Genomic DNA, 26056 nt, shown 5'->3' with positions numbered 1-26056 from the left:
ATCCACTATGGACTACTTCAAGAGGTGCAAGCTGAGGGTTTTGTCACGGCCCTCACGGTCCCTAGACCAGACGTAATCACAATTCCTCTTTAAAGTAATGGATGCAGACAGCCCAAGAGTCTTACTGAACTAGACTACCTTTGATGGAACTTATAAACTTCTCTGGCTGCAAAGACTGTTTACAAGCTGCTATGCTTACCTTCAGGGTGTTTATCAAAGGCAAACTAAGCTGAATTTTCCATAAAATAAAATAAATAAATAAAAATCATATAGAGTATCCGGTGACTCATTCGAAAGTAATCCCTCTCTATAACATCTAGTGAATCATAAGACATGCCCGCTTGCTTTCTCTTTGTTTTTATTTAGATTTAGCTGTTTTCATCTTTGGGCTGCAACCTTTTCGCAAAGTTCTTGCAGGCAATAAGAGCCTGCAGGTATAAGGACAAAAAAAAGAAGATAGCGATCAGTTAAAATTGCTGTCATCTTTTCCTCTGTGTCTGTGTTTCTCTGCTCTGAGGGCAGAAAAAGGGGTACAAAGTCACTACTTTATGCTTTTTGTGACACAAAGGTGTCAGTACGGAAGCCCAGAGCGGCCGTAGTACGTCTAAAACTCTTTTTTGATCGTTTTCTTGAGATAACGAGTTAATTTACCGATGGTTTTCAAGGCCACTTTTTCTCCCCAGTCCGCCCCTGTTTATATGTATTTCTGGCAAAGGTGTACCCATTTTTATCCCCCTTTCATTGAAAACTGAATAAAGTAGCCTATGAATCAAACATGGAATGTGGAGCCTTTGTGTAACAATTCTGCTTGTGAAAATGCACAAAGCAAATCCCGCTGGTGTGCCAAGCATTTTTTTTCTCTCTCGAGATAACGAGTTATTTATCTCGTTATCTCGAGAAAACGATAACGGCACCTCTCGTGCATCATTCGGTAACCATGGAGACGGCCTGGTCACCTCAGTTGGTCACTGATGAAGTTGACTATATCAACAGGATCACTGAGGTGTAAACGCATATTGAGCTGCAGTCGAGCCAGCCGTCTCCTTAAATGACGCGGGCTGATATGAAAGTTATCTCTACAAGACAAACAAATTGCGAACACATAAAACATATATAAACAGGGGTGGACTGGGGAGAAAAAATGGCCTCGAAAACCATCGGTAAATTAACTCGTTATCTCGAGATAACGATATAATGATCTCGTTGTCTCGAGAAAACCATCAAAAAAAAGTTTATATGTACACGTCCATTCTGGGCTTGCGTATGTCAGAACACACAGAGCGACTATATTTACCACAGCCATTCCCTTGGTGCACATGTGAGCACCCGAACTGGACCATTGGTCTTTGGAAGAAAGTGTTCTGGCCTGATCCGGATGAATGAGTGCATTTGTGATATTAGCATGGGTAACATTATTGAAAACCATGCTCGCCATGCACAATGATATTCTCTGGCAAAAGTGGCATTTTTCAGCAGGATAACACACTCTGCTGCCTTGCAAATATAGTTTAGGAATAGTTTTAAGAGCATGACAACAGTTCAAGATGATGATTTGATCTCCATATTCCCATGGGACCTCATTTACAAAAGACTGCTGTGACATAATGTAATGATGTTTCACCCACTGCCAAAGACTGAAAGTGGAAACTAGGGAGTACAGTGCCGGTATGCCACAGTGAGCCCATCCGATTCAAGTAGAGTCATTGAGACAAGAAGAGTGCATGTGGCGGCATCTCCACTACAGCTGTCAGTGTCCTGCTGAGTCCAAGTCCTGACTGTAGAGCTAGACTGTAAGCTACCAAATTTCTTTTTTATTATTCTGTATCACACATATAGACTGCTGTATAGTAGCTGCATTTGTCTGGGGGTATTCCTCTCAAGAGATATGATCTGTTCGGGTTGTGAGACTGTGCAGTCCTGACAGTCCTGACACGCCATAAAATGTCCATGTCACAGAGAAAGCGTTCCAGTTTACCGATAATTGTGGCTATTACAGAGTTTAGGAGCCACGTCAGCTGTAGGATATCATTTTCCTGCAGGTTTTCAGTGTGCTAAGTAAGACCAATTGTGGATGAAACACAATATCCAGAACTACTTATTAAGTGTTTTTTAATGTTGTAACTGATTGGTGTATATACAGCCTGGTATCACTGAAAAACAGGGGGGAAAAAAAATCACACAAAGGAAAATATGCCAAAGACTAAACCTAAATTTGTGTTTTGTGCCATCCAGCACGACTTTCGGAATAATGTGTTTCAATAGGACGTGTGCTTTGTGTATACAGTATTTATTAAAAAAAAAATTTGATTAGCCAAGTGGGAAGGACTTACCAGCCAGTAATCTGGATAATGGAGTTTTTGATGCATGATGACATGAAACACATTGTTTTTAATTCGTAACCTTAAATATGTAATTTCTAATACTTAATATTTACTAAGTAGGCTAGCTTGTAATGTGTGGTAACAAAACGACAGACAAAGGTCCATGATAACACTGACTAAATGCAAAAACAACACTTCAAAGAGTGACCAAAAAGAGTCACCAAAAAGAAAAATGAAAAGCCTTCTAAGCAATGGAGACTTATTCAAGTGCCAGGTGTCATTTCAAACCAAATAAATCATAAGCAGACATAATCGCACCCTGACTGCATGTTAAAGCCAGATGATGCATGGTAATGTTAGGATGGAATTGTTCCCAGCTTATTACATATTCATTTGTACTCATTATTTATCAACACTCAACTAAACACAGCCACTCAGCCACACGTCTTTCTTAAATGCCTCCAGTGAACAGAACACATACCTCCACATGCAAAAGGCAAAGGACTCAATTAATCCTTGTCAAGAGTTATCATCACCTTCCCCGTGTAAGACTGGAGTGAAAAAAAAAAACACACCTAACTATAAGCTGTGAATCAAAATCATAACACGGGAAATCCCACTTCCACACTGACTGCAACCCTGAGGCATTACCGCAGGTCTCTGTGAGGCTGGCGGACTCCCAATACAAGGAAGACAGTACACCAATAATGCATAATATATAATACAATGCACCAATAATGCATTGTAATCCAGTTCAGCTTTTAGCGTCACAAGCAAATCCTCCTAACTTCACACGATATAATATGAATCACACCATTGATAGCTCGGTGTATCATGCCTTAAATACAAGAAGATAATGAGAAATACCGAGCTGCAGCCTTTACTTTTAGAGCATTTGTGCACAAGTAATTTGTTGAGTCTCTATGTGCCCAACTCTTATCTGCATTGGATAGTTTGTGGATAAGCAGTAGCACCAGACTGCGGTTTGTCGAAAAAAATAACGTTCATCACTTTATTTTGTTTTGGTAACTGAAGCAGACAGGCGCAGACGGTGCATTTCCCTGCAGTGTATATTTATAATCTTAACAAGGAAGCGATACTCTCTCATTACATTATGTTAGCTGAAGATAAACAACATATTCATACACTATGTTTTATTCTTTTTAAGGCTTGCCTGAAATAACATGTCAACTTGCAGGTTTTGACAGAATGAGGTTTCACTCATATTAGCATCAAGTGTGACAAGCATAGAGTTAAGGTTCTTGGTAGAATAAAGAGCTGACAGACTGACAGAGCGATATCTGCATGGAGTCCCCTGGTTTTCTCACTTAAAAAATGTATCATACCAGCTTATGCTAACATGGCACAGCTTTTGGCTTACTTCTCCCCTTAGGATTAAATTTTTTTTTTTTCTTTTCGACTTTTTTTAATCTTGAGTCTGTTTTAAGGCAGTTGCCTGCATGTATGAGTGTTTGTATGCAAGCTGATTATGAGCTTCAAAATCCACCTAACCCCAGCTCTGGTGTTTGTCTTATTTATATGTAAATTTAGGCATATTGGTGTGATTTTGACTCAGCATTTTAGAATGTGTTGGTGTGTGTGCGGAAGCATGACCTTCCCTCAGCCAGCTTTTTGGGAAGATAATTAGGCTCTCCAAACTGCAGCGAGGTTAGAACATCCAAGCCTCTAAGATTTGCTAATGATGACTTTAATAACTGCTGCCCTGCCAAGCGCGGAGTGTGAGTGCATGTGTCGCTTGACATGGACAAGAGAAAGTGTGTGTGTCTGAATAAGATCTAGAGGTTGCTCTCAAAGCCACAGGCTTGCATGCACACACACAAACCCGGGTGCACCTTGACAGCCTCCAGGCACTTAACCCCAGGGCGTATGTTAAATACATGTGTCTCGGTTAGGTGTGGATCCTGGGAGGAATTCTGAATATGACTTGCTTTATAAGGGCATGAAATGTCCCTTATGCCTAATTACTCCATAGAACAGTACAACACAAAGAAAGGAATGTGGGGAAAGGCAAGGTACAAACATCTAGTCTTCAGATGCTCATTAACGAGATTACTTGGTTATATTTCAGCTCTACACATCCCATGGGGTAAGTGCTGATGTGTCTTAGATACACTTGCGACTTCAGAGATTTCTTTCCAACCTCACAAAAATAAGCTCTTACCGCTTTGCTTGGGACCCCTAATATAAAGCGATTTGAACACTTAATCCCTTGATTGTTGGAGGTTCAACTGAAAAGTAATTTCAACATACAGGCTGTTTCATCTCATAATATTTCAGAGGTGTAATGAGGTAAAACTATATAGTACCGTCAGATAAGAAACATGATTTGATGTCATATAGAGAAATTTAAGTATCTCTCAGTCATTCAATTTTCTCTCAGTGATCCTATAGATCAAACTCATGACCCCCCCCCCCCTGTTTCTCAGACCTTATTTGGAAATTCCAGACCTAAAAGAAGATAAGGTTTCACATGATACGAGAATTTGAAGGATCTTTTAAACGCATCTTCATTGTACCATAATCACGCGGTGGCCATTTTTCAATGATGTCATCCTCAAGCTGAAATGCTTTGACCAAAATGCTACCGCTGTGTTTTGGGTTTTGAGGAGTGTAATCTAACAAATAATCATTGTTTCACTGTTATCAGTACACTGATCAGCAGCTGAAAAAGTGTCATGTGATACAGTGAGAGCTCCATAAAGTATGCAGCGAGGACTGTTTTCTGAAAAAAGATCCAACACATCTAGGATGTGGAAGTAGAGTGTCTTATTACACTCCCAAATGAAAAAACAGTTTTTAAGTTTTTTTTAACTTTATCATGTATAATTCATATGTCTTGAACAAAACCAGTTAATTAATGAATTGGCTGAGCATTTATTCCTTGGAACTGCTGCATTCCAATGATAACTAAAATATAGATTCAGGCAGCTATTACTTCACACGTAACCTAGGGAAACACTTGTTGGTGGGACTTTGATTATTTATTCTATGTTAGGTATTTGATAACGTAGTCAAGCGGATTACTGGTGTTACATTTATCACAAACCTACAGTGTAACTGATAAATTGCCTTGATCACTACAGATCCATGTGATATTATCTTACAGTCATTTCTATTCTTATTGATATTGTTTTCCAAAGCTTAGAGCTAAACTTGAAGACATTAAATTGTAAATTTGTACAAGAATTCCAAAGTAATGAAACATAGAAACTATTCAAACGTATGGTTCGGCTATTTTCTCTGTAATTGATCACATCAGGACAGAAAACTACTGAAGCATACTGTACTGTCTTTATGTCTTTGTACTCTTAAACAATTTCAGTTCACATAGTCAGTTGTATTTAATGTACAAACCTCATTACATTACTCATGACTGTTTAAACTTTGTTTGTTCATATTAATTGATGCCATTTCTTTTCAACAAACGCCACAGTTTGAAAAGCTCAGTCTTAATACTGATAATACTACAGAGCAATGCTCAGCATGTCGTCTTCAATTCAGTTTATTTATATAGCGCCAAATTACAACAAATTTCATCTCAAGGCACTTAAATAATACCGTCCAATTCAAGCCAATTCAAGTCTTTAGGTTTTAAGATTTTTAGGATGTCTCCTTATAGGTGAAGAATCAAAAGAAATACAAAATCGCTCCATCTGTGGTCATCGTTCAATCTTGATCAGTAGAGTCACATGAGCTCGGGTGTACCTTGCAAAACCATTTTCACTCAACACAGACTGCCAATGTATAGAAAACATGTAACCTAAAACTGCATTATCCAAGAACGAAGCCATGTGAAAACTCTGTTCTGCAGGAACAGAGCTGAGATTTTTTTGTGCTCTGGCTCATTTCAGATGGATAGAAAGACAGTGGAGAAATGTCCTGTGGTCAGATAACTACATGTTTCTCTTTTTACGTGCCAAAGATGAGATATACCATCCAGGCTGTCATGAATGATTCTGATGGTTTGGGGGCACACACGCGTGGAGTACCATTGATGTAGAGGGATACAGAATATCATGATTTTATAGAAACATATGCTACCATTAGGGCAATTTCATTTCCTTAGACATTAATGTCTATTTGAGCAGGACAATGAAAGACCTCATTTTGGATGACTTACAACACCAGGGCTTCATAGACACAGTGTGTGTGTGTGTGTGTGTGTGTGTGTATGTGTGTATGTGTGTGTGGGTGCGTGTGTATGTATGCAGTCCAGATCTTTCTCCTATTGCATATGTATGGCATATTGTGAGGCGCAGACTCAGACAACAACAAACGGGGACTGTTGAGCAACTGAAATCTTGTACTCAGCAAGAATACTTACAGATCCCTGCAGCAAAATTCCAACAATTAGTCTCCTTACATCCCAAAAGATTAGACAGTCTAATTAAAAGTAATGGTGATGTAATACAATTGTAAACATGCTTCTCCACATGTGTTGCTGGTGACAAATTTTTGATTTAGTTCAATTTACTACATGCAGTAAATTTGGTCAGTGAAGACACTGAAAAGCCTCTCTCTTTGTACCAGCTTCTGTTAAAGGTTCAATCTGATTTACAAATGACAGAAACAGGTTTTTTCATTGCACTTTGGAAAAGCACCCAATTTCTCTCGTAACAGTTTGTTTGTGATTATATTGAACATAAATATCTTTCAAAACATTTTATATGCTTGGAGACCTTTGAGAATACAAATATTTCTGAATCCTGATAACACTTTGAAGCCTATGTTGTTCTAGGAGTGTAAACTCATACAGTGGAAGAGAATTGGGATCGTAGGACCAACATAAAGTGCAATAAAGCACAACATTATTTTTTTTTCCTGCTAAATCTTCCCCACTTTGAAACAATGTATTGACTCAGGGGGAAATAAAGGGTGCATTCAGCAAAATCTTCAAAAAAAGCACTTAAAGAGATTTTTGCACATCTGTGTGTAAGATTTCCTGGCATCATATTTAACAGCTTTCTGCTCTTTAGCAGTTGTTGGTATTGTGGCTTTTACAGATGCTTCACAGTGTTTACAATTTTTCCTGAATGCCTTAGCTCTGTCACCATCTTAAATCATCTGAGACAAAATGGATATTTATCACATTTATTGCTCTACAACAAAGGTCGAGAGCATTGACGCTTAGTACGAATCATTTGGCAGAGGTCAGTCCTGCATGATTGTTGATTAATTTGGGTTTCATTTAAAGCTGACCTGTGCAGAAACAGCCTCAAGGAGTTTAAGGTGAATTCATTCGAGCTTAACACTTTGCTGACAAGTGAGTAAAGCGTCCTCAGGCCTCAAGCCATGTAAAATATAACAGAGGGCAGCGGGAAGCAGAGCGATCCAGAGAGCAAATCTGTGTACTGTTATATTTGTGCTGTGAGTGACTCAGAAAAAGTCCGTCTTTAACGTCAGTGGTTAAAAAGCTGTCTGCTGCAGGGATTCCTGACAAAGTCACCAAGAGTGGAGACATAGGACACTTTTATTGGCTCTGCAGGATGATGCATATATTCAAAGTTTGACATGGCATTTTGAAAAGGGAGAAACATCTCATTTGTGTGAAAAGGAGTTGCAACGGCAGACAGATTTGTACTGCCGGGGCAGAGAGAGCACACAGTTGTGAATGCTGAGGCAGTCTGACAAAACATTCAAACTGAAGATGGTAAAACACACAGAGTGCCTTACATGAAAGAAGGACAGTCAGACAGCAGGAGCTGGCTGAGATGCTGCTGGCCGGGGGGGGGGGATAAAAGAAATAAAAAGAGGGAGAAGTAGGGCAGTTGCCAGTGAAAAGCAGTGCAAGGAGGGGTAAAGGATAAAGAGAGAAGTTGAAACTCCTACCTTTGTCACTCCTGATCCTCTCTCCTGTCCTCTTTAACAGCTAATTTTCTTGACTGCCTCCTTTCTTGGCTGTTGATGTGTCATGTGTAATTTGAGCACAGCCTGGGGCAGAGATTCTTCTTCTTTCCTGTTAGCTTTTTTTATAAATAAGAGTGAGCAAGCCAGCACTGCGGTGAAAGGCCAGCCTAATTCTTCGACAGTTGCCAGGAAAAGGACAGAGCATTTAGAGTTTCCCCCAAATTCACTTCCCCTCCAGCATCAGCCTCTCCGTACAAACAGAGCTTGGTATCCATCACAGCAGACATAGAGTTGTATTAAGAGAAAAATAAGAGAGTGACATTACATAATGGCTAGGTACTTAAAATGGATGTAAAAGATCAACAGCACAAATGCTGGAGGGGTGAAACTGACTCTCAAGCCCTGGCGCGCTCCTAACCAAAGTCAGAAAATATAAGGTGGTTGCTAGCATGTTAGCATCAGAAATAACTGCAAACTGTTAATGTTGGAAAGTCAAACAACCACAAAGAGACACAACAAACCCCAAAATAAATAGATTAAATCTAACTTTGTCTCTGTCTAAGGCAAAAAAAAAAAGACAAAAAAAATAAAGTGACGAAGACTGAAATTATACTTCCGTTAAACTACACATTCAGATAGTTGTAACTCCCTTAACTATCATACATTTCTTTGTCACATCTCTTGGGCACATCCTCAAATATTAACACTTTATTTGCACACAGTGCAATATGAAGGTGGCCAGTAGTAGAACCAGGAGGCCTTACGTGGCGAATGTCACCCTGCATCGAATATCTTTTAATTTAGGGGCCTTAAACACCACCTATGATGCCAAAGATGTCCAGATGTCCTCTGCTATGATCCTAACATCAACCAAATACAAACATTCTCTATTGTTGCAACAGTCCTGAAATATGTGATGTGCCCCCTTGCTGGAATCCTTCGGTAAGAGGCTAAGGACATACTTTTCACAATACGAGAACAATTACACAGGGAGTGGAGCCGGCCGCCGAAGCGAGCTTTAGGTTAAAAAGCAAGAATATTTTCAGACTAATAGATCAAAATGAGGCAGAAAAGAAACTGTGAAACGAAATGAGCAAAAAGAGACGCAAAACAACTCCAAAGCGATTAGCTCTTTCCACAACAGATTAAGAAATATCATACTAGCTATTAGTATGATGAATATTAGAGATATTGTACTGGATAGCAGTGCACGTGTGCTATATGACTGATTCTGTACACGGCTTCAGTGTTGGGAGAGAAGTGGTGAGTTGAGAGGTAAAACAAAGCGAGAGCAGAGTAAGGCGTCTGCACTGAGAGCAATGTCAGACCGAATCTGCTTTAAGGGAGGCTAACAAGTGTGACAAACTGCTTTTATCACTTGACCTCTCTAAAGTAGTCCGCTGGTGTTTGTGGAGGTGGCTCCCAGAATGATGGCAGGAGAGTGGAGGAAGAGCTGAAGTGATATTCAACAACAACAGCAAAAGACTTCACTCAACAGTTGTTAATGGAAGTAACATTGTAAATTTGGTTCAATCTCATTTTGAAATAATTCATAATGAGGGAAGTGGACTCATTCCCCGTGACAAAACATGAAACAAAGGCGACACAAAACTGAAAGATAGATGAGCATTTGGTATTGACAGGAAAATTACTTTCAAAATTACAGCACGGTCTCCTTCTGTTCGCAAACACTTGCAGAGTGTTGTCTCAACCTTTTAGAAATGTGTTGCTGGCATCAAATTCAAAGGAAGCAAGTTTTGAAGGAAGAATGTCTCAGTTGCATCATTCGATATGTTGTCTTTCTACAAGTTTTAATTAAATGCAAGTGTTTAAATTATTTGTAAATCTTTACATTTCTATTTCATTCAAGTTGTACACAACAAATCAGCTTCTTAAGAGACATGTACAGCAAAAAACATTCTCAAACTAATTTTCTTTGCTTTAATCTTATTTATTTGCCTTTCCTTTGTTTTCTCACAACATATTTTCATCTCTCTGTTTTTTTTCCCCTTTTTAAATTGCACTTGGTACTGTATCTTGGGCTCGGAAAGAGTCATGTAGCTCTGAGATGGTTTTAATGAAAATGTCGAGGTGTCTGCATCTACATCTCTCTCTATTTCTAATTTTAGCGGAAAACTTTACATGCAATGAGATGTTGTATGCAGTCAGCCTTATATTCTGGATCACATGTGCTGCATGTTGATGGTGCTGTGAGGGAGGCTACAAGCAACTCCACCCTCTCTATATTCTCCCACAGAGACGCAAGGAAAAGATCAGTGAGAGCAATTTTGTAATCTAAACAAAAAATGCATACGAAACCAAATGTGAAATGGGGCAATATCATAAACCAATAATTTAAATTTTTCTCATATCATTTATTTGTTTTGGCACTGTATGTTGGTAGAAGGGTCATCTAAATGTGTGAGCTATGGAGCTATGTGTCTTTGACACACATTGTTTGTGCTGGCAGCTTGCGAGGAAAGAAAGATCGACAGAGCTAAGTCCCAACCAGCCACCACAGCAAGGTTTCTGCCAATCCTTAGTTGCTAGTGCTTTTATTTGCACCTTCACACGTGCACACTGAACATATAGGAATCTTCACAAGCTGAAGGACTGAACATAACCTTTCCATATGCTCTCCGTTGAACACTTGCAATCACACATCAACATGTTAGAGCGTTTTGCTGCCACTTGGGGGCAGTCTCAGAGATATCTGCATCAGTCGGAGTTGTTGGCTGCTCTTGGTTGAGTTGGTGCTTTGATCTGCTGTGGAAAATCCTAGTGGGCCAATATCTACTTTGTGATGGAGTGAAACTTAGTTTTAATATATTGATGATTGTCCAGTGTATCTGTTGTCGTCGTTTTCTTCATTGCTTCATTGACAATGGTTTTTAACACTTTGTCATCTTTGTTATAAAACTGGACGTCATTGGCTCAACATCCAATAACTCAACTCTAGTTGGCTCGAGCTAATTTTCAATCAATCAGCATTCTTCGGAGCCCATGCAATGATGGCTTCTTGGAGGACTGCACGTGTCTCCGTCTGCGTTGACAAAATGTCTCTGGAGGCTGAGAGCAATGTACTGTAAATGGATATTTCCATGATGGTATACACTGGCTCTGACAAGCAGCTTGCTCAAGGTCTTTCATTATTTTTAAACTGGAAGCTGATTTCAAATGAAATTTGATTTGGAGTTCACACACTGTTTGAATGAATGATGAATAATTCAACCTTGCATGGTTTAGCCTGAGGTGATTTAGGAAAAAGATCTGAATGTCTTCTTCATCTTGGTGTTTTTACTGACTTTGCATATGCAAAACCAGGTGGATGCTGAAATCCCTACAAGCACTTTGTAATTATTATTCATTTAATGTCTACTATTTACTGACTTTTAGAATCTCTTAATTTAGTTCTGTACACTTTTCTACCTTTTCTACCCAAAATGCCCATGTAAAAATGTCCTGTTATGGTATGAGTAAGAACTTAAACTTAATTTAGCTACTAATAATTATAACAGAAAGTGCTGCTTTGCGGAATACCTGACAAAGTCCAAAAACAGAAACTCTAAAGGACCTACAGAAGAAAGCAAGAAACATGAATAAATACAAATCAAAGTGCCTCTCAATGGGGAAATCTGGTATACCGAGGAAGGTGATGATAATGCAGGTAGATAACTAGTTAAAAAACCTAGGTGTGAAACAAGGACAGGAAACAAAAACTTAACAAGTTGTAGATTGTAAAACAAATTCTACCAAATAAACAGGAAGTAAAGCTCGAGCGCATTAGAGAATTTCACAAAAAAGCACAAATAGAGGTTGACAAGAATACAGAACATTGAAGTCCAAATAAGGAGACAAACATTTTAACAGAAACAATCGATATTACAAAACCTATAAATCAAAATTATTTAAAAAAAACAAAAACATGTGTATAGTTTAACATGACTTGTTTTATTCCAACCCATGGTGTCAGATTTACTCACTTGTGGGACTTTTTGCCCTCCGTGCCCCGCGGGCCTGCACCGCAGTCATGGGCTTGGATGATGAAGGTGTACTCTTTTTGTAGCTCACAGTCCACCAGGCCACGTGCCCTCAGCTGACCCTCACCAGACGTTCCGTTCAGCACCACTGCCTCGAATGGAGCATCCAGCCCATGGATGTTGAACGCACAGATCTCCCCTGGAGAGAAGGGGTTGGGAGATGGAGGAAAGAAAGAGATGGAAGGATGAGCTAAGTGTTTATCACAGTCTGTCATCTTAACTCATGTGGGAAATGCATTTTGAAAGTAAAGTTTTTCAAGAGAAAGTTTAAGAAGAAAGTAGATGCAGAACCACCACAAACACTTCAGTGTCTTTCAAGCGAGCTATAACTGCTGGACCTGCATTGATACAGTGTAGAACAGCCATTTCCATATTCAAATTCATGCAACCCACTTATACATTTTGTATCTACTCATTTGACAAATGCTTTCATCCAAAGTGTCTAATAAGTCAGCCTTCAAGCTTCAGTACAGTCAGAAACTAAGTATGGACACATACAGGGGTTACACTGGAGTGATTTAGTAGAATTAAATGTACTTTTATCCCCAGGCAGACTGGTGCTTTATTTGACTAAAGTCAGTAGTAGCAGTAGTACCTCTTCTGCTAATTTTGTTGCTTCAGCAAAATCAAAAATTCTCTGATAATGCATTTGATAAACCAAAATATAATATGGCACCATTCAAGGATTTATATAATAAATTCAGTTACCAGTGCTATGATGTGCAAGTATAAATCCTGAAAAGAATCATAGTTTAGTTTCAAATTTCAAGAGGTGTATGAATATTTGTGCTGTTGTGAGACTGGAGTGAATGTAGCACAGCTCTGCACTCTGACGCACACTGGTCCAGTTTAGCTACTGTCTGAGCCAAAGCTTATATCAGTGAATCCAATATTGCTGTTTTATAAAAACATAAATGTATTATTTTCTAAGCTGATTTGCTTCTTACCGTAATGTTTCTATCGCAGCAGCTTTGCTCGAACAACCGTTACATTCTGCCCCGTTCATTTCCTCATTGTGTCTGGATGTTGGCTTTTCCTCTTTTAAGCACCTGATTGCTAATTGCTCTGCACTTTGACTCAAATTGTCTCGTTTCTAAAATCATTCTCTTGCTACACATTTGTGATCTGCTCATCTGACTTTCTAAACGTACCATTAACAGCAGGGTTGGGATATCAAATGACAACGTAAGAGAGCATTGCCAGTAATGAAATTAGTAATCACAGTATTGTTGGAAGACAGGAAGTGAGGTGGAGTTTGCTGCAGGGGTGCGAGAGTTTGAATAATCTGTGGGAGAACCACTGATGGCTTTTTTTCAAATCTATGTCAATGACACTGTACCATGACTTTCCACGTTCATTCTGAGGCATGACAACCCCAAACATAGAGCGATGAGCTCTTCCACAGATGGTATGGCCCGACAGGAGTCCTCATCTCAATACCCTGACATGTGACATATGAATGTAAAACAGTTTTCCTTGCTTTTATGAGGAAGAACAACATCTTTCTCAGTTATTTTCCCAAGCAGAACTGGAATTCAAAGAGGAGACTCGTTACCTCTAGGATTACTTCTTAGACAAGAGAACCTGCTGCTTCTTCAGTAGTTTAGAAAGAAAGACAGACTGGGGAAAAAGATTCTCATTATCCTTTTGCCACTTTCGAGTTACACATACAATGTAGAAAACAAGTCAACCACAACAGCAGAATCCCATGGAGTTTGATAAACTTATCAAGCTCACATTACAGCCTTCTTACCCTCTCTGTAATTGGTAATGTGAAGCGCACCAAGGACATTCCTGCTGGTTGCCCATCCGGCATGCGGACAGTGCACAGCACATTCAGCACAATCAAGTTACACTGGCCTTAAAGAAAAGTATGGCAGCTCAGAGTCGTCCTTGACGAGATATATAGTGCAAGGAAATCCATTGAAATTCGGAGAGAGCAGCTGACAAGATCAAAACAAAGGAGCCCAGAAACAGCTGACATTTATCCGCAGGAATATATAAAGAACTGGTCCATTTGTGGAGTCTGAGATGAAGTTTTTTTTTTTTTCTTTAATTTTTCTCTCAAAGACTTGACATATCCTTGTGCTTCTGCTTGTGGCATTTCAGGAAATCACTTAACGCACCAGGCTCACACTCTGACCTGTGACGGCTAATTGCACTGATATCACTTAAACTAACAGCAAAGACTAAATTGGATTCCCAAGAAGCTTTATGCATGCACTGCTCCTGGCAAGTTCTGATAAGAGCAACTTTATTTCCTCCCCTCCCTCTCTCCTTTCATCCTGTCTCTGTCATAATCCCCACCACCTCACCCCAACCCCGTCCTCCTCCCCCACTGTCAGGACAGGGGCTCTGGAATGACAAAATGCCGACAGTGGAGCTATAGGAAAAATTATGGAAAAAAAGACTAGAAGGTGGAAAAGGGAGAACATAACCCCCCCCCCCTCTCTCTCTCTCTCAGTTGTATTACTTGAACAATGTCATATTAGAGTTAAATGGGCCTCTATACTAAGGAGAAGTGTTGCTTGGCAGTATTCATAAAACAGCACTGAGCAAACAGTGTGCAATGGCGAGTAACAGAAGATCCAAGAGTCTACACGTGCAGCTTCTCATAATAGTACACCACAGCTCAAAACAGGCAAATGGAAAATCCATCACCACTGGAGCGACAAAAAAATCCAATATACCCCGGGAAGTGCAGAAGCTTCCCATCAGGGGGAATATGCTGAGGATATGCTGATGGCACATGCCCACCATTGAGGCTGGGTGGTCCAAAATGCGCATTGTGATTTAATTGTAGCTGATGGTCAAGGTGACCGCAGAAGGAGCAGCTCCATCTTTTCAGACTATAGATAAACACTTAAACAGCTCTGGGTATTGTCAGCTTGTTTTCTTCCTTTTATGTCCACATATCACTTCACTCCAGACCTGATAAGTGTTCTGCCACCTGTGATGAGGCAAAGACGACCGGTGGAGGAGGGAGGGATGAGGGTGGAAACGCTGGCCCCAGCGGCAGTGGAGGAACAGATGTTAGGTGGCTGGCACTTGGCAGAGGCAGAGAGATCACAAATGCTAATTACAGCGCTAAACTGTTAGCTAAATATGTGTCTCCATGTCACATTAGACTTTTAAGAGCTAGATTTATGGTCAGGTGGAGCTGTGTCCTCTAGAAGTGGCTGCATTTAAAACTTGTGAATGCAAACTAACATGGATACTATTTCTATATTAGTTTAAGGGCAATAATCACTGTTTTGCATACTTTTTTGGCTTGAAATATTTGTTTTAATTAGTGCATGCTTTACACACACAGTAAAACTCTGAATTAAGCTTACTTGACTTTTTAGATTTTTATTTGTGTCATTCCTTCCTCCGAATTATCTTCTGCAGTTGTCTCCCCTTGGGGGTCATTAGATTTTCATTAAATCAATTCCGAATTAATAGCTGTCGTAGTCGGATAGGAAGTGCGCTAGGTACCTTAGCTGCTGTTCTGCTGGTGTCAGAAGTTGTGGAGTGCTAAACGCCTCAAGGGAATCTGTCATTTGTCCACACGAAACTATCTCTGAGGACACAGAACTCTTTATCAGTGTAGACAGAGCTGCTTTACTGGCAATAGCGGCCTGTGTTTGCTGAGCTGGTGGAGCGTGACAAAATATGGTGGACCACGGTGCCTCGGGCCCCAAGTTATTATCAAAGCTTACAGAAAGTCGTTGATGAGCTGCTTGCATCTGAATACATGCAGAGGCTGCTTTGCAGAAAAGGTGCTTTCACACATAAGAGGGGAGATATGCATGGCAGCTGTTTACTGGGGATTTGAGTGAGAGGTTAAGGTGTAGTTATCAGTCAACCGATTGTCAGGTTGTTGAGAGGAAGAGGACGAAGAGAGAGATATTTAGACAGATGAAAGGAAGAGCTGAGAAGAATGGGAACGTGGCCACTGCCGAAGGGCAGCTCCCATCTCCCTGTTGGAGAGTGACCAAAGCACATGCACGAACACAGGCATACACAGCAAACAAATATTTACTCAAACTGCGCCAGTTTGGCAGCTCTAATCAGAGCCGATGTGCCTTTCATCCTCCTACTGTTGGAACACACACCAGACAGACACCACGTAAATCAGATCACTGGATATCATACTGCTACTTAACACATTCTGGACCAGGCATCAGTTTGCAGCCACTAAAATTGTATGTGCTAACGCAATATCAATATTTCCACTTGCCACTGTTCTAAAATCAAAAATATTGGCACAGTTGCTGCTGACTATGAGGTTTAAACAGTTTTTCAGTTTTTTTTTTCCGATTTGGATTTGGAATCAAATTATCTCTTGCATAAGTCACCTCCATAACCCTCTTCTTCTTCGTCGCATTTTGGTCACAGAAACACAATCACACATTCACAAGCACTTTAGGATATACGGATGTGCACACACACTCACTGACACACACAGACCGCCAGCCGTCTCAGCTGTGGTGCAGAGATAGACAGTCTGCCTCATAACTCAGCAGAGGACCGAAATTGAAAATGCTGTAATTACGCTCTTCATGAAATTAGCCAGGCGAGGAAAAAAACACAATTGAGAAGCTGTCCATTTTGGAGATAAGGATTAATACTAATCAAGCCTACATGTTCTGACTGGAGCGCATGAAACCTTGAGTGGTGTTTGTGTACAGTGCATGTGTATAAGTACGTCGGAAGGGGGATTTTTAATTAAAGACACACTTTCTTAATAGGGGTTTAGCAGTGGGGGTTTGCATAAGAGGGAGTTCGTATATGTGTGTGTATATTACTGTAGAGAAGTGCGAAATGATTTACTCGACCACTTGATTGTTCCCCCCACCTACACCTCCGGTCTCTCGTCTTCGCTCTGTTAATTACATTAACGTCTTCTCTCACACAGTTAATGACATCCCACTGTCTTCTAACAAAGCGAACACCCACCCTGAGTCTGTAGCATAGTGTTTGTGTGGTGTCAGACGGAAGGATGAAGGCTGGAACCAGTCACTCAAATTTATAGGCTGGCTCAGGCATACTGCTAGAAAATCCGGCCCATCTGCATGACAGACCATCATGTAGGTTTTCATTTGTTAACCAATACATTAAAACGTAACATATATATGTGCTAGATTACAGTTCCATGAGGTTCTTATGCAGGGCATGATTTTAACAACACTGTACTGAGCTTCAGCACTGTGTAATATGAAAATTCTACGTTTGAAATCCAACTTTTGGTTTGTGCATTTCGAGGTTTCCAGTGAACTGGAAAACATGCTCACATTCGCCTGTGAACAAATCTGTGCACATCAACAACCAATAGACGCAACTTTTTGTACTTCTACATCAGAACGCAGATTCAAAACGCACAGACAAAGTTGAGAATTGTTTGCTTTTGAATCTTTAACATGAAGTAATGAGTCTTTGGTAAAAAACGACACTCAGATCTCCCTCCATTGTTGATGAATGCTGAGCAACTGCAACATTAAAGCCACCTGCCCATTAGTGTGTGTGTCTCTCTTGCGCCAACACATATTATAGGATACATTACAGCAGTGTTTCTCAATTCCGGTCCTCAGGACCCACTGTCCTCAGGACCCACTGTCCTGCATGTTTTCGATGTTTCCCTCCTCCAGCACACCTGATTCAAATTAATGGCTCCTGGTCAGGACACTACAGAGGTTGATGACGAGTTGATCATTTGAATCAGGTGTGCTGGAGGAGGGAAACATCGAAAACATGCAGGGCAGTGGGTCCCGAGGACTGCATTACAGCATGAAATAAAGTAGCTGTTCATTTAGTTTAATTTCATGTCACATCTGGCAGATCCTTGTCTGAATTGCTATCCATGGACCTTATGGGACAGGCCATCGCCTTGTGCTCTTTCTTGTCCCTTGTTCCCTTTTTTTCTATGCCTGAGAGCTTACATAATACTTGAGATTAGAAATGAAATATTAAGCTCCATGCAATTCCTACGTTACTTCTGTCCTCCCTAGATGTGATGCTTGGCTTTGACAACCTGTGCCAGTTCGACACAACTCGCTATGAGGTTGTGTTTAAAAGTGGAAGCATTATCAGCATTCTGTCCCTAACTAGAGGAGGGAAATCTAAGTATTTGAGATAAAAGTCCCCATCAAATTTTATGATGAGTGGAAGTGTGAGCTTGGTCTGCTGTTGACAGGCTACAGACTGTTTTCTCTCTCAGTTGCTAATAATGTGAATAAGGGATTAAAATGAGTTAAAAGGAAAATATCTGTAAAATCATAGTTTTAAAGGAAGAGTTGTGATGTATTTTGACCAAAGCATGTCACATTATTTCATAAAGATTTCAAAAAGTGTGTGATGTGTCTCCTTTAATATTGTGATAGATGATTTGTTTTCCACCCTAAGCCAAGACAAACCAGAGGTCCGTTTCACGTAGCAGGTTTAGTGAAAACTCTGAGTAGGTTAACCCTGAAATGAGGGAAACTCTGAGTTTTCCGTTTCACAAAGGGAGATTACTCAACCCCGAGAAAGAGGGGTAACTCTAGCCTGTTTCACAAAGAGAGGTAACTTAACCTCACGGTCAGTTACCGTAGTAACAGATTCTCTGAACCTAACCTGGTCGGGACCAGGTTTTATTTAAGAAACCTTGAGTTTCTTTCTGTATCCGCCCTCTTTCAGCCACACACGCCATTTGATTTCCACATTCATTCAGTCAGCAGAGCGAGTTCTTCTGCTTCTATAAGTCCATTAGGCACAGTAGGAGACGACTTTTTTCACGAACATGTCCTTTTGACAACGATCCCGTGGATGAAGGTGCAGCATTATTGCGCAGAGAAATAAATATTCGTCGGAGATGGTTATCAGACCGCGAATAGATTTTTGCATTTACAGACAATTATCTTTTTGAGCGGCACCATCAGAATGTGTTGGGACAAAAGAAAAAAAAGACATAAAAGACAAATAAATATTTGTATGAATAGGCTTAAAAAAGACATATATAGGCCTATTATATTTTATAAAGGCACTCGTGTCTTGGGGGTGGATTCCCTCAGCCACTGCCCTCCCGTTAGAGGTGGCGGTGCTGGGCACCACCCGTTTTACAGGCATCTGCCTTCTTTCTGTTGGCTCAGTAGAAGTCTGTGTTAGTTTAATTATTTCACAGAACATGATATAGATGATGACTCTAAATTGTCCTTCTGAGCGACTGTGAGTGTGCATGGTTGTTTGTCTCGTTTGTCTCTATGTGGCCCTGTGATGGACTGGCGGCCTGTCCAGGGTGTACCCTGCCTCTTGCCCATTGACCGCTGGGATAGGCTCCAGCCTCCCCACGACCCGACTGACGGATTCAGCGGTGTATAGATAATGGATGGATGGATGATATAGATGAGAAGACATAGTTTATGTGTGTGAAAACAGCATTATGTTGGGAATAAAATAACTGCACAGTCAAATAGCCACTTAATATTTATTTTACAGTGTAAAACATGATCAAAATGAGGTACCTCCGAGGTCTCACCTGTTTGAACAATGTTTTATATTTCATCTTAAACTGGTGCCAAGTGCGCTTCTCCCCCGCGGGATTGCACCTAAATTAAATAAATGAATGGGCTACCATTCAAGCAGTTTCCCTGTAATATTATTGTGATTGCAAAGGACTACATTTAAACTTACACTTTTGCTGCTGCAACGGTGTTGCACTTATTTCTAAAAACGTATTGAAACTCGCCGTATGAGCGCATTAAGATTTCCAATTCGAGGTTGGTGAAAAACGTAGCCCCTCCTCTTCGCCGTTGCCAAGGTGACTCGTCAAATCGGGGCTCCATTGATGCTGGCTTTTTAAAGTTGTGGTGCACGCGCTAAACTCAAGGTGAACTTACTCAGAGTTGATTAACCTCACTCAAATCAGCGTTTCTGGAACCGAAAACTCAGAGTTTTCTATCTCAGAGTAGATCAACTCAGAGATCAGGAATAGACTCAGAGTTGGTTGAACCTGCTACGTGAAACGGACCCCTGATGTCTTCATCAGGATCTCCTGAGCAGTCTGACATGATAATTATTTCACCTGATTCTAAACTCGCTTCTCTTCTAAATCTGAGTTAGCTGAATTAGAGTAAGCTTCACAGGGTTTAGGGTGAATAACCATGCCCGTGCGTCTTAATACTGTCCATTTCGGTGGATCCGAAAACATCAATGCTGTCTTTAGACTTAGTAGCTTAAAAGGTCTGTTAGAGCTGCCAACTGTGTGCAATGCCAAAAAACCACCTCCCCTTACATGTCAATAAAGTTAATCACAAACCCCAGAAGGCAATGTGTCAATTACTTCAAGTTGGAGCGGAGCCATTACACTGCTGTGCAGGAGTCAAACTGTCAATAACAAGCTCACATCCAATGCAGCACCAACTAAAACATTGCAATAAACACAAACAATTCAATTTAATCAGTTGGCTGTAAGATGGTTACATCTGTTCAGAAACCATTCACTCAATACTTTCTCAGGAATAATCGAGTTTACTGATGTGAAAACTGACTTTTTCATTTTTCATTTTGCTAAATAACTTCTTCCTATTTCCTGTAGTAAGGCACGGCTCACATATCAAACTGTACCTATAAAGTGTCTGTTGCCAGGAGAAAAAAAAATCAATGAAAATAATATTGATTTAAAATATATGTTGTATGTCAGTGTATCGCTTCTAACGACACTATAAATGAAATCTTGAAACATTTTAAAACCACACTTTCTTTTATCTTGAAGAGAAAATGCATCTAAGCCATTTCTGGTGAAGGCAAGCAACAATTAATGTATTTTCATCTATCAATGCATTGCATATAGATGCAATATATTTGAACACATGAAATCCCCTGACACAGACACAGACACACAACAAAAAACATTTAAATGGGACATCAAATAAGGTTGTGTTAAGAAAACTGGCAAAACATTAACAAAACACAGTCAGGGCAATCACATTAAACACAAAGTGAAATCAATAATTTCAATTTTCCAATTCTGTACATGGATATTGACTCAGGGGTGAGCATGTGTCTTTGTCTGAGCGAGGCCAACTAGAGTTCAATGTGTTCAAATATCCGCATCAGAGTTTATGACCCTAATTAATAGCCGCAAGGATTTTCTCCCAACACATGATGAAAAAAAGATTGTCACCTTACTGACAGTCTCTTGGATCAAAGATAGGGTTTATTAGATCATTTCTAAACACAACAAGAACCTGGTTAGTTTTGGCAGTTACAGTATTTCACTTTTATTTGTCTGGCCAAATCTCCCATACAGTATGGCTTATAGGGCCCACATCAATATAATCCGGTAAGGCTCAAATATTTGTAATTCTTCACTTTTTCATTTTCAGGTTTCCACCTGACATCAGTCTGAAAGAAGACATGTCCTTTTTTTCCTAATCAGTGAAATTTATCATCACTTCCACTCTCCTATCCATAACCATCGTGTGTTGAAACCTGACTGAATCAAAAACACGGGTGATCCAAAGTTCAGTGCTGAACATAAATGCCTCCTGTAGACAAAGCTCTGCTAAACTCCTCATACGTTCTTTGTATATATAGTGTTACATTAATAAGAAGAAACTACATATCGTAGTCGAAAGTCTGCATTCCAAAGCATTATATCTTGTTCACATTAAAACTCCATATCTCTGTATCTATTTATTTAGCATCAGCACTGAGACCATAAAGTTATCATCTTGTCCCAGCATTGCAGGAACTACAGGAAATGACATCAGCACAACAGTCACAGTAATCGAACATGATTATTAAACATTAAAAGTACTACATTGATATATCAATCCCTTACTATGGGCTCTCACATTTTACCAACAGCAGGATACCGTATAATGTGCTATTGATAATGCAATACTACTGTGCAAGTATTTTTCTACAGTTGAACATAAAGACTCAAAGCGTTTAAGGTTCGTATTAACATCTTGATAAGCTTTATCCAGGGAACAGTCAGCACAAGGATTACTATACACAGTAATAAATTCATTCAAGTGAAAATAGCTTCTGATGTGAAAGCACGTGAAAATATGATGCCATTCTTTTCTCAAGGCATCAATGACTGCCCTCACCGAAATCCATTATAAAAATAAGTTAAAGTCCCCATGGGGAAATGACTGCCCTGTTCATGGAATAGTAGTGCCACACTGCCAAAATACAGGTTTGCTACCATTAAGCTATCGATCATGTTGATCTGTACCGACAGCTCCAGTTGCTCATGCCTAACTGTTAACGATCATTGTCACCAAGTACTATAGGCTCAGCTCCAAACAAAAAATGGATATGACTCCATTCAACTTCTGTTAGTCTGCCCATGGTCCAAACAGAAGCTAGACCAAGGTCAGAAGCAAGGCAAAAATCAAGCAGGAACCAAAAAAGAACCACAAAATATGTCCTACAAAATCTTTGTGAATGCAACAAAGATTTCATTCAGCAGAAAATCAGTTACGGGGCCATTATGAATGCATAGAGGTAAACACTAAACACACCAAATGTATTCTGGTCCTGTTTGTGCTCTCTTTGTGGATCCAAGGGGGTAACCAGATCAAAACATTGTCGCTGGCGCAACATGACCCTCTGTGTCTGTGGTGTATAAATTGCCATCAGTTACATCACCCTGCAGCAACAGCGTCTAACAGATAGGAACCGGTCTTTTTCAGTTGAGTCTGTGGTAATGACTGTGCTCGGCTGATAGCAAGTTGAAAGGATGGGAATGATGATCTAGCTGTGGATCAGTTCCTTCCAGACTGAGTAACAAAGACATCTGATGACACCTATTCAAACACTTTTGGCAGTGTTTGCCATTGGCAGGGGAAGATCACTGCATGAAAAGAGGGATTTGTGGATGGATGTGGCCCCTTACATGTCCGCATACGTTAAGCCCCTGCATTTGCGGTGGTAAAAGTGAAAACTTGGCCCAAGTTGTCGCAAATTGACCTGGCAACTGTTCCCCCATGCCCCCCTCCCCTCCCCTACTTAGGAGAGCCTTTAATATGTAAACGCCAGTGATCAGGTCAGGAGCTGCCACAGTCATTTTCAAGTGGGGTGGGGTGAGGTGAGGTGGGGGGTGGGCAGGCCTGTTTCTACACGTTCATCACTATCACCTCCAACTCCAGCCAAGTTTGTTGCTGTGTTGTCTTGAAAAAGAAGAGGAGCACGCTGTCTGCTGGTGACAGGTGATGCATATCTGTTTTTTTTTCTCCCAAACAACTCTTTTGTAATACCGCTTTTTGTGGGCAAAATTCAAGGATTCAAGGATTCAAAGGTTTATTGTCATGTGTGCAGTTAGAAACATGTTTCCCTGAACAATGAAATTCTTTTCTTTGTTGCCCGCACTGGATGTCCAAATGTATAATAATAAAGATAAGATAAAGATAAAATAAGCATGCAACAGCAATATTCTAAAAGGTTTCTTAAATAAAATAGAAATATAGAAATAAAAATATAGAAATCTGGCCTGTGTACATAATGTGCAGTAGTGCGCTCAGTGTTTTATTGTGTATGGCTTAATTCGGTGCCACAATGGTCACAATATCGCCGAGGTCTTTTCTTTGTCCTTGCAGAGTCCATTTTTGTGTAAAAACAGTCCAAATTGCCAGCTGTGGTCAGACAACATTAAATAGCAAAAGGACGGGAGGTTGTCTCGCGAGTATTCTGTGTAATGACGTATACGCATATGATTGGTGGAGCTTAACGGCTCGCATAAACTCTCGTTCAATCACGTATGAGAAACATTGTGTCGTGCAGTGTAAACAAAAAGTTTAAGGAGTAGATCTGGCGGCAACAAGGCAGACAGAAATCGCTGAGGTCCTGTGCTGTGAGAACTGCCCTGGTTTGCGGAATACAATGGCTGGAAGACGACTTGCTTTCAACTCCCCAGCAACTCTCTGCGGGTCTACAGGTTTGTGTGTTTTTTTCTACTTGCACATGTCCATTTGATTGTTTAATTTTAGTCTTGTTGACACTGTACAGCACTTGGGACAGTTCTCGCTGATTTTAAATGTGCTGTATATTAAACTTACTTACTCACTTGCTTACAGGCAGATAAAATGAAAGTCCTGTTGAATGCTATGACCGGGATGTCTCGTATGGTGGCCAGCACTGTGGATACGGTCGTGGAGAGGGTTCTGGAGGGAATCGACCAGAGATTCGCTAGGTTGGAGGCAAGATGGCCGTCGAGAACGGACTGGAGTTACATTCCAGAGAAGTTGAAGAGCGCAAGAGAAGGCGGATACAGAATCCGAAAATTGCGGTAAGAGTAGGTTATTGACTGTGGCTTTAGGCTAAACTCAACTTAATTGTGTCCATCACGTGAAAACCAGTGTGAGTTGCTTTATTTAAAAAAATGTATTTCGTGTTTTCAATTTATAGGAAGCAGTTCGCCGCCTGCATAACTCACCGTGGCATTATAATCCAGGTCAAGGGTAAGAATAAGTGAATGTTCTCCCAATATCTAGTTGAGTTGGACCCGATGTTACGTTAATGCAGTTTTTTTTTATTAACCATAGGCCTGTTGTTTTTACAGGCTACTGTCACCTCACAATATGGATGTAACGAGTCGCTTGAAGGAGGCGGTGTCAAACAGTCCGAACTCCAGAGAGGTAGACGGGGACACTATCGAGGGTGAGCGGTGCTGACTTTTACCACGGCTGGCACTGGTCATTTTATTCATTCCTCTTGTTTGTTTTTTTTAGCAGCGTGACGGACCTGTGTGCTGTGCTACAGGCGCGTCTTGAAGCCAACCCGAAATACTCACAGTCTCACCACAGAAGAGTGAAAGAGAGTAAGAACATATACGCTGTCAATATGACTTTTGTTACTTTATAGACAAGTTGTCAATATGCTGTGCATGGATATACTATGTTTTGATTATTTTTTGGTTATTCCAACAGCTCCCAGAAGCCAGCTTCTGATCCAGGATGAGGACGTCTGACAACTCCCGCAGACCCTGCAGGGACCGGAGTAATGCGAAGAATGCGGATTCCAAACGGCGGCGTTTAGGCTTATTGGCCCTCATTTATCAAGCCGTCGTAGAAAGCATCGTAGATATGAGCGGAGAACTCGTCGTACGCAGAGGCTCAAGTGAGATTTACAGAACATGCGTACCACACCAATCCCATCGTACGACCGAGCGGCTGTTGATAAATCCGACGGCTGAAATCCATCGTAATTATCCCAATCACGCCTCCTACAAAAGGGGGCGGAGAGGCCGCACCTGTAGAATTTGCGACATGGAAGGACGAAAGGCGGCAAAGAAACGCAACTACAACGAGGCCGAACGCGACACTCTCACAGCCCAGGTGGAGAAACACAGCCTGGTGCTGTTTGGAAGCATGAAGGCTGGCATAAAGAGCGCCCAAAAAACGCGCACTTGGAAAGAGATCGCCGCGGCTGTCAACAGCGTTGGCGATGTAAATCGCACACCGGACGAGGTATGTGATATTTTCCCCTACTGTGATGGTCAATAAAATGTGATCAACTCCAGATTAAATGAAATCTAAAATTGAACGATGTTTTACTTTTTCTCCAATAAGATCAGGAAGAAGTGGTCTGACATTAAATTGGCCACAAAAAAAAAGGTTGCAGCTCTCCGACGCAGCGTGTCACAAACAGGGGGGGAGCTCCGATCCAGGTTTGGAATTGAGTGCCTTGGAGGAGAGGGTGGCTGGCCTGATCGGAGCTACGTCCTCATCGGGCGTGCCAGGGGGACTTGACACTGATGCGCCCATGTCAGAGCTCGAGAATGGTAAGAATGACTGCACACCCAAGACGTTTAAATAAAACAGTTGCTTTAATTTAACACAAATGAGGTTCCTAATCAAA

At 40.7% G+C, this 26056-nt stretch overlaps 1 protein-coding gene and 1 long non-coding RNA gene across 2 annotated transcripts in view; one reads left to right on the top strand and one right to left on the bottom strand.

Moving 5' to 3' along the window:
- Positions 1-26056, bottom strand: part of LOC142388585 (calsyntenin-2-like) — a 355755-nt gene that overhangs the window by 154065 nt on the left and 175634 nt on the right. The window contains exon 3 of the mRNA XM_075474005.1: positions 12173-12368. Coding sequence (XP_075330120.1) covers positions 12173-12368 — 196 coding nt within the window. The remainder of the gene's footprint in view (positions 1-12172; positions 12369-26056) is intronic.
- On the top strand, positions 24819-25212 carry LOC142388927 (uncharacterized). Its single transcript, XR_012770342.1, has 3 exons — positions 24819-24856; positions 24928-25016; positions 25126-25212. It is a non-coding gene; the product is annotated as an uncharacterized LOC142388927 (long non-coding RNA).

Source organism: Odontesthes bonariensis, chromosome 9 (genome assembly GCF_027942865.1).
Source record: "Odontesthes bonariensis isolate fOdoBon6 chromosome 9, fOdoBon6.hap1, whole genome shotgun sequence".
Classification (NCBI taxonomy): Eukaryota; Metazoa; Chordata; class Actinopteri; order Atheriniformes; family Atherinopsidae; genus Odontesthes; species Odontesthes bonariensis.
The sequence above is the reverse complement of the archived record's forward strand: the minus strand, read 5'-3'. Positions and strand labels throughout refer to the sequence as shown.